Source organism: Dysidea avara, chromosome 1 (genome assembly GCF_963678975.1).
Source record: "Dysidea avara chromosome 1, odDysAvar1.4, whole genome shotgun sequence".
NCBI classification, from domain to species: Eukaryota; Metazoa; Porifera; class Demospongiae; order Dictyoceratida; family Dysideidae; genus Dysidea; species Dysidea avara.
Genome location: NC_089272.1, coordinates 54,424,311 through 54,433,884, shown reverse-complemented (window position 1 = coordinate 54,433,884; position 9,574 = coordinate 54,424,311). Strand labels below are relative to the sequence as shown.

General features: G+C 38.1%; 2 protein-coding genes across 2 annotated transcripts; both read left to right on the top strand.

The window, feature by feature from the left end:
- The first annotated feature begins 5,694 nt into the window (after positions 1-5,694).
- Positions 5,695-6,715, top strand: LOC136247643 (E3 SUMO-protein ligase ZBED1-like). Its single transcript, XM_066039420.1, has 2 exons — positions 5,695-5,820; positions 6,065-6,715. Exons 1-2 carry the CDS (start codon positions 5,695-5,697, stop codon positions 6,713-6,715), a joined length of 777 nt encoding a protein of 258 aa, XP_065895492.1.
- A 278-nt stretch (positions 6,716-6,993) lies between these two features.
- LOC136247635 (E3 SUMO-protein ligase ZBED1-like) lies at positions 6,994-7,722 on the top strand. The gene is made up of 2 exons (XM_066039407.1): positions 6,994-7,395; positions 7,441-7,722. The coding sequence occupies exons 1-2, from the start codon at positions 6,994-6,996 to the stop codon at positions 7,720-7,722; spliced, it is 684 nt and encodes a 227-aa protein (XP_065895479.1).
- The last annotated feature ends 1,852 nt before the right edge of the window (positions 7,723-9,574 follow it).

The window sequence follows — 9,574 nt, the reverse complement described above, 5'->3', positions numbered from 1 at the left end:
ACTCGATTAAGCTCTATTGGGATCAACCTGTTCAAGTGGTTAGCTATTGTCCGAGTAACCGCCCAGATATTGATTGTACTATGGAGAACAAACGAGATAACTCTGCTAACCTTATTGATGTAAGTATTCCAAGAGACAGCAACCTTCACTCAAAGTTTTGTGAAAAGATTGCGAAGTATAGTGATTTTGCCATGCTTATGAAACTTACTTACCATCTTGAGCGTGTTGTCATACTACCAATAACCATATCAATCACTGGCCTGATCTCATCAGAATTAAAAGCTACCCTTCAGAGTATAGTTGAAGATGCTGATGTCATGAAGATGATTTCTAAATTACAGAAAGCGGCACTTTAGGGCTCGTGCAGGATCATGAGAAGTATTCTACTAAGAGACTAACTAACCTTCTACCCCTACAATTAACATCTACAATTAACATTGATACTTGCTTAGTTAATTAATGTAACCACATGTATCTCTAATGCTTTTTTCAGCTCTGTATATTTATGGTTTGGTTAATTCAATAAAATAATAATAATAATAATAATAATATTGCAAAGTATATTCATTGGTTGTTGTGTGGTAAGTATGGCATCCAGAGAGAACCCAATTGGTGGAAGCACAACCCTGTTAGTATTGTGGAGAATGACTCTGTTAAGATCCTATGGGACTTTAACATATTTGTGGATCAGCAAGGCGACCAAATGTGCTTCACTCATCACTCTGATTGATATATCTGCCCCTGCTGACAAGCACATATCAGCTAAGGAGGAGGAAAAGCTTTCCAAGTATCAAGATTTTCCATATCGAGACGTTAATTTTCCATATCAACACTTTCTTTAAGCAGCATAATAGACGCCACAAAATTATTTAATGCTGGCGCTTAGACTACGCTACTGTATACGTTGGTACCGGTACTCCACGATAGGTCACAACATCACGCCCATTCTTTATTCTACTATTATCAATCTATCGATCGAAACCACAATGACCATGCCCCCTTTTATGCTATGACCACACACCTTCAAGTTGGTAGGCTGATTTGAGATACTGAGGCTAATACTGTAGGCTGATTCACACCCCTTTTTGGGCAAGCACACATCTTTGCAGGCTGACTCAAGATACTCTAATGCAGCAGTCACCCTAATAAAACAGTCACATATTTATAGCTAGCTGTATGTTTTAACAAAAAAACCAAACAAACTAGTATATTAAAAATTATAAATTTAAAAATGAAGTAGGGTTCCAAGCAATAAAATGTAGGGAAACAAAAGATGAAGCAATGGTAGCTATTACAGCATAGCTCAGTGTTAAATCCCTACTTTGGCATCATATAACAATTATTTTGTGTTCAATGCCAAAGTAGGGATTTCCCACTGAGCTATGCTGTAATAGCTACCATTGCTTCATTTCTTGTTTCACTACTTTTATTGCTTGGAACCCTACTTCATTTTTAAATTTATAATTTTTAATATACTAGTAATAATTGTGTAACCAAGTAATAAGAATAATAAAATCTTGTGTGCTTTTACGTCATAATCAATTAATGTACAGGACTAACTACGAAGTACACAAACGAATACTCACCGGGGTTGTGTTAGACGATACGCGAACGTCTAAATTAACTTTGGGATTTTTCCCTAGTGCCTTCATTAATGAGTTAGGTTTTCTAATAGATGCCATCCTTTCCAGTTCTTGACAGCCAGTTTAAACACATTATGTGTTAGTTACTAGGCATTCCACTCATACAACCTGTTTGAATAGCTATGGGCAGCAACCAGTTTAAATGCACCACCCGTAAAACCAAACATTTAACTTGTACAACCGGTTCGAGAACCGGGTTTGTAGTTCTTAGCAACCAGTTCATATTTGCTGCACGTTAAACTAAGCATTAGATAAAACAAAATTCTACTCAAGGCTTCGACATGAGAACTCACCAGGTGGAACTAGAGCAGCGTACTCTGAAAAATCGAGATACTGGTGTGAGAGCAAACAAAGGGAAAATACATGAACACCTTACATGAGAACAACAAGCTGGAGTCGGTTTTGTTTTAATTAAGTAAGGTGGGGTCTAAGAGGTAGCACAGGACAATGTCAAACACGAAAATCTGTTCATTATTTGGAGCCATAGGTGGTGGAAACAGGGGGAAATGCTTGCAAGAAAAGATTGAGATACTCTAAAGAGCAGTCAGCTACTTTAATAAAATAGTCACCTTTACATTTCCTTTAAAAACTGTAAGTAGTTAGCTACTTAAGTAGTAGCTAAGACCAGTAAAATGTCTACAATAAGCTCTCTGGGATTTTATTTATTTATTAAGGCTTTACAGCACAAGTGCTGAAGGTCTGTAGAACACCTGGTCCTACAGCCTGTTTAAAGTTGTTTCATAACATATGTTTGAAAAGGTAGAGAAATTAGAAAAAAATCCATGACTGGACCTGGGTAGCCTCAAACCTGCAGCCGGCTTCTAAACTATGAAACTTTTGAGGCAAGCACCCAGATCTCCAACATATCTGCTGTATGCTTCAAATTGCATTGGATAAATTTCATTGTCATAGTTGGCCCCCTCATGCTTTAGCCTGCTCCACCGCCTCTTCAGGAGTAGTCGAAAGATACCTTAATAGAACAGCCAAAAAAGGCTCCACTCAGCCTTGCAATCAGCTTTTTCCCTCGTCTCATCACATAAAGTCAAGAGTTTTCCTGATGATTGCTGTATAGCTGACTTGCACTTTAGATTTCTACTGTTGAAAGAGCTTTTTCAACTTGCTAAGTGTGTGTCCCTTTATTTCAATGGTCATCGCATTTTGTCCTACATATAATTTTCATATGGCTGATGAAAACACTGTCAATATAATTATATAACATTGACTCAAAACTGTAGGCGTTTCTTGGACACAGTGGACTCTGATAATACGAAACAACAAATTTTATCGTATTTACAGTTTTTGAGAGTACAAAGTGAATTTTTAAAGCATAAGATTGTGACACCTATTTTTTTCATTTTCATAATGCTGTGGCGTGACTAATTCCAGGGGCGTAGGGAGGGGGGGTTCCGGGGGGTTCAGGAACCCCCTTTGTAAAATTTAGACTTCTGCAAGCAGGATCCTAACACACCATTTAGTGTGGCAGGACAAAATGAGTGAGCAATATAGTGTAATGGCACAGCACAACAATTGATAAAACTTATACTCATCTCTCAGGGAAAGATTTACAGAGGTAACATGAGCCCTCTTCAAAACTTGTTAAAAAGATCGATATACTCTAATAGAGCAGTCAGGTATATACTCTAATAGAGCAGTCAGGTATACTCTAATAGAACATGCATGTAAATATCCATGTCCATAATTATGAAGTTTTTCAGACATTCCAACATTAAATGCAAAACTTAGCATGACCTTATACTGCTATAGCTTTGGTGTGCAGTGTTTAAAGATATAGAGCTCCAGTAATTTATCACTTGTGTTATGCAAAATGAATTCATGCTATGCATATTTGTACAGTTATATTGTTTTGATTGTCATTTGTATCAGTGGATTCATGGCTCCTATACCACAGTGAGATATAACCATCACTTACAGATTACTATATGTGTCTCTATGTGTTATGCTGTCTGTTTCCACTAGGTGACTTTACCTAGTACTACCTTCATCCCAGGGGCACTTAATGCATCATAATTAATGTACTTTTTGCATAAAATATAGTAATTTGCTGAGTTTTGATTTCTTAAAATATTGAAGGTCTCTCAGCTGCTGGGGGCTGTGCCCCCAGACCCCTGCTTCTAGTAACTCAATGCTGGTGCCGGAACCCCCCTTCAAAAAATCCTGGCTACACCCCTGACTTCTGATGTGTATTCAATCCACTCATCCACCAATGTTACAATTTTTCGAACAACGGTTAAACCTTCCTCATAGCTCATAACTGATGTTTTCGGCCTATGTACCTTTTAAAATACATACACATACACAAAACGCATGTGCATAGTTCTTTTGAATGTGTGTCTGTCTGTCTGTCTACGTGTGATGCTTGTGTGTAGATGGGTATGTTTGTGTGAGCGTGTGTGTGTTAGGAGCATATGCAGGCATATTGAAAAGGAGTTTCCACTATAGCTAAATCACTGTTATATTAGAGTAGTTATACTTATATTGCCTGACTGCTTTATTAGAGTATCTTGATGTTTTCACCAAAATCACAATTCAGAACAATACTACAAGTGTCACTATTGTGTGAGAAATTATATATTTAAAAATATAAAAGTTTAAAATGTGTCCTGCTCCATGATAGATTCAAGATTATGAATACCTGACATTTCAACTTCTTAATGTTTAAACTAAAATCCAATGGGGCTTCCTGAAACCCCTGGAACTACCTGGGTATGCTCCTCTGTGTGTGTTTGTGTGTGTGCGTGCGTGCGTGCGTGCGTGCGTGCGTGCGTGCGTGCGTGCGTGCGCATGTGTGTGCATACATCAGGGTATAGACAGCCAATTTCTAAGAATGGGCATAGCTAATATCAACTCTATACACACATAAAAACACAGTCACGTTCAAGTGAGTCATTATAAAAGATTGTAAAATTATATGCACACAAGGTCTATAGCTAGATATGCTATAATATAAACAATGCTGCTTGCATGGTATGCAAATTGATACACTTAACTATTTGCTATTCTATAACTTGTAGCCCTGGCCATGGTCTGTAGTTACAGTATCCATTGGCAATGATTGTCCTAGTTGAACATCATGTAACATCGAAATTAGTGAGCCTGAAGAAAGAAACAAGTATAAAAACAATCCATCTTATCTGACTTACAAGCTACAATCAAATGTGACCGTCTCAGCAAAAACCCGACTTGTTCACACAATTAAAAAAATCTTTTTTATTCACTCAGCAATATCAACAGTGTCCAAGGAATGGACCACCAAAGTTTCAGCCTTCTGTAGTGTGTAGTTTTGGAATTATAGCGATAGACAGTAGGAAGAGCAAGGTAATCGATTTGTACAGCTACTATACTGAAAATAAACTACAGGCGCTTACATTCGCAGCCATAACTTCCGGTTGGATTAGTCTACAACGTTGAAATTTGGCTTAAAACGTTCATCATGGATCAGCACATCAGCCAAGGTATAGTATTAGCCCTGTAGATACTTGTGCAAATGGATATGTAGGCAGATTCGTAGAAGAAACGATGACAATCTTGTTTACATTTACCGCATCGTAAATAAACACACGTGACACGCATACCGTTGGAGCTAGGGAAACAAAACAATGATTTTCAAACACTTCCTGAATAGGTGAATAAGATGGTATATAGTTGTAATCTATTTGAGTCTTCCTTCTTTGAGTACTGGCCCGATAAAAACTTGCGTAGTTTTTTTTGTAGCATGCGTAATTTTACGAATTATTTTTAAATTTCAATTTTCTCAATACGCATGCTTGTGCGAACAAGTCAGGTTTTTGCTGAGATGGTCGCAAATGGAAGTGGAGACCTGTGATACACTCAAATAAACGTTGTGTCCTAATTTAGCATGCTGGACAGGGTACTAATGTATGAATCAGGCAAACTCCTGTAGGGCTATGCGATACTATCGATTCTGCGATAGCATCGATACCTAATTTGGTATTGCAAAGGTAAGAATGGGTATCGCCAGTATCGGGTAGATTTAATTAAGGGCACACGACGAAATTCACTTGTGTCAAAAATGGCGTATGAGCAGTCAGACACGTTAAAATGTGCAAATCTCACTCCGCTTGCTGGTGCCATTAGTCATGCCTGGCAGTATTTCGGTTTTAAAACGAAAGAAGGAAAGGTTGTGGAGCCATCACAGGTTAGTTTTCGAATATAATTGTATTGTGCTATGGAATGCGGTTTGCGCGTTTGTCCAGTAAATACTACTACTAAACCTAGTACGCTTAGTCGCTAGACAAAACATCTTGTACTAAATATAACAATTGTTTCATGCTCTCGTAGACGCGAACTGACTCCATATCAGTACCATTCCATGCCAGCCTGCGGTGCTAAGACTCATAGTCTGCATAGCTAGCTAGTTACATTTTCACTGTTCTTTACAGGTGTTTTGTGGACTGTGTGAGCCCATTCGCCAGTTGAAATATTGTGGTAATACTACAAACTTATCCAAGCATTTGCAAATGTGCCATCCACGTACTTATAGTGGTACAAAGAAGGCAAACCAGGATAAAGCTAAGTCATCAGCGAGTGGTAGCTCTTCTTTACCTAGTAAGAGTATTACAAAATGTTTCGTAGCTTATGAAAAGTACAAGAGTGATAGTCCACGTGCCAAGGAGCTCACTAAAGCAGTGGGATACTTCATAGCAAAAGATTTAATGCCAACCAGTGTGGTTCAAGGTGATGGTTTCCACAAGTTGTTGGAGAAGCTCGATTCTCGTTATCAATTACCAAGCCGAAAGACCTTTTCAGACAGAGTAATTCCTACCATGTATGGCAATACCAAAGATACCAAAGTCTTACCTGGTTTAAATGATGCCAAATATGTTGCTGTTTCTAGTGATTGTTGGACAAGCAGGGTCAACCAGAGTTATATCAGTATAACTACACATTTTTTGAAAACCAAATCGGACTGGATGTTTGAACACTTTGTTTTAGAAAGTAGGGAACTACCTGGGAGTCACACTGCTGAACACCTTGCAGAAACCATCAAGGAGTGTTTACATGATTGGAATATTGAAGAATCGAGTGCATAACAGTCGATAATGCTTCTAATATTATAAAAGTAGTTGAACAGGTATTGGAATGGCCATTCTTACCTTGTTTTGGTCACACCCTTAATTTGGCAGTGAAGGCTGGCCTTGCCATACCAAGGGTGCAAAAAGTCATTTCAAAATGCTCAAACATAGTAACACACTTCAGAACATTTAGTAAAGCAGTGTACACTTTTAAACAAAAACAAGTTGCTCTAGGCCTCCCAGAGCATTCATTGATACAAGATGTAGAAACAAGGTGGAACTCTACATACAGGATGATGGAACGTATTTGTGAACAGCAGGCATCGGTTTGTGCTGCTTTAGTCAATCTCACAAGAGTTGACCTCATGCTACAAGGTGACAATATCAAAATCATGGAAAAGATGATTGACATTCTAAAGCCATTTTTTCAGATAACAGAAAGTGTTAGCGGAGAAAGCTATGGTACGTTATCATCAATCAAGCCTCTTCTTCATCACCTTCTCAAAGATGCTCTGAATCCAACAAGTGATGGTCCAAGTGTGATTAAGCATCTGAAGGAAGCAGTCAAGAAGAAACTTGAGCAACGTTACCAATCTGCTGAAGTATCTAGATTACTTGATGTTGCTTGCTTTTTGGATCCCCGTTTCAAAGAGCTTCCCTTTCTCTCTGTTACAGAACGTTCAACAATACATGATATAGTTTGAGATGATGCTGCTGCACTTTACACTGAGTTATCATCACAGTCTAAAGATGACGTATCCATTGTGTCAGTCACTTCAACATCTGACTGTGATGATTCTGGGCCACCTAGGAAAAAAACAAAGACCAGTGCAGAAGCTGTACGAACAATACTAGCAGACATGTTTCAACAATCTAATAACAATACAAAAGAAATAGAACCTCAAGATGTGGCTGAATCAGAAATTGTCAATTACGTAAGGGAAAAGCCAGTGTCAGTGAATTCTGACTCTAAGGAAGACAAAACTGATCCACTAGAATGGTGGAAGGATAATAGTTCTCGATAATTATAAGCTTTTGTCTACTTTGGCTGCAAAATATCTATGTGTTCCAGCCACCAGTGTTCCCAGTGAGAGAGTTTTCAGTTGTACTGGGAACATTATAAACTCTAAACAAGCATGTATACATCCAGAAAACGTTAATATGTTATGCTTATTACACAACAATTTGTAACTTACTATTGTTGTACTGACATTATTGTAAGCATTACAGTTTTCAGCTAATAATCGATACCTAAAGTATATCGTGATACCAAAGTAACGGTATCGTGATACGCAAACTTTGGGTGGTATCGCACAGGCCTAAACTCCTGGCATACTTATGCAACATGCTGGCCTGTGTCACATATTCCAGCAAAATAAAAGGCAAGATAGGCTAGTATGTTATGTCAGCATAATGCTAGTATACTAGGTAGATATTTCAAATTATACTTAATTCCATCGATTCTCCCTAATAGAGCAGTCATTGGAAATGCAAACTGCAACGTAGCACTAAAATGCATTGCACATACCACCTTTGATCAATACTCTCTAATAGAACAGTCACTTTGTAGTGAAATACTCTAATAGAGCATTCACTGATTAAAATATTTGTAAGAAATGTTGTTAACCTAGGAGCACAATGCATACACAATTGGGATACTGAAGTGCATAATGGGCAAATATCTTGGAAATTCCTGAAAGGCAAAATTTTAAGCATATTTGGTTTAGGCCTACTTCTTAGTAACAAATTAAGTTTGGTCTACAGAGTTGTAACAAATGTACACTTTGCACAGATATAGTATCTACATAAATACATTTAAAACTCTTCACAATGACTTGACCTTCTCTCTATTCCCTGTTCCATCCAACCTTCATGGCATATATCATCAAGTGTATGGAGCAGAATTTGCTTCTTTTCAACTGGTGGTGTATGTGCCTTGGGTATGCAGCACTTTCTGTAGTAGACTAAAACACAACTGAACTAATATGTCAAGGCCAACTATTCAACATTGAACAGTGGCAATTACACTTTGCTTTCACCCATTCCACAATGCCACAAACTAAGAACAGAATGTACAAGATAAATGTGCATTTACAAGAGACTTTCCAAGAAATTCTTCCTTAATACATCATGTGGTCTCAATCAATCGGATTCAGGCCTTTGGCAAAATCATAATTCAAACAATGTGGTACGTACACTATTTCTGTCACAGGGTTGCATCTGTTTTGCCATGAATCTAGTGTTGCATAACTAGCATTGAGCTAGCTACTTGTGATGACTTGGAAAAAGTTGATGGCAGGGAAAGGAACTGCAATGGTTGGGCATATGCTTGCTCATGTTCACCCTAGCTAGACCTATGGAGCGTGTGTGTACATTTGTGTGTGTGTTCATATGCATGTATGTGTGTGTATCTGTCAAATACATACGTGTGTGTGTGCACTTATATGTGCATTTGTCCTTGTACATGAGTGTGTGTGTGTGTTGCATGCTTATAGTGTGTGTGTGTGTGTATATATCTACATGCGTGCATCTGTGTGTGTACATGTATGCATATGCATACATGTATAGTGTGTGTGCATGTGTGCACGCATGTATGTGTCCATGTGTGCTTGTGTGTGTACATGTCAATTTTTATGCCCATATGTGCGCATATTATAGTGGGTGGCGATGATTATATGGTAGCAATAGTCTGGCCAGTAGTTTATTTTTGTGTGATAACTGATGAGGTCCTGGGAACACATCTCAGTTTTTCTGGCTATTCTGTCATTAGTTAAGTCAACCCAGCTGTTGTAATGGAAAAGTGTTGATACTGAAGAAATGATTGACAACCTCACTTATTGGATTGAAAGTAGATGGATTTTGCCATCATCTATGAAC

What these genes read in the sequence shown, in the direction of transcription:
- LOC136247643 (XM_066039420.1), top strand. Translation starts at nt 5,695, where the DNA reads ATGGCGTATGAGCAGTCAGACACGTTAAAATGTGCAAATCTCACTCCG. An exon ending in AGGTTGTGGAGCCATCACAG is followed by an intron (nt 5,821 to 6,064) that starts GTTAGTTTTCGA and finishes TGTTCTTTACAG; the next exon opens with GTGTTTTGTGGACTGTGTGA.
- LOC136247635 (XM_066039407.1), top strand. Translation starts at nt 6,994, where the DNA reads ATGGAACGTATTTGTGAACAGCAGGCATCGGTTTGTGCTGCTTTAGTC. An exon ending in GTTCAACAATACATGATATA is followed by an intron (nt 7,396 to 7,440) that starts GTTTGAGATGAT and finishes TTATCATCACAG; the next exon opens with TCTAAAGATGACGTATCCAT.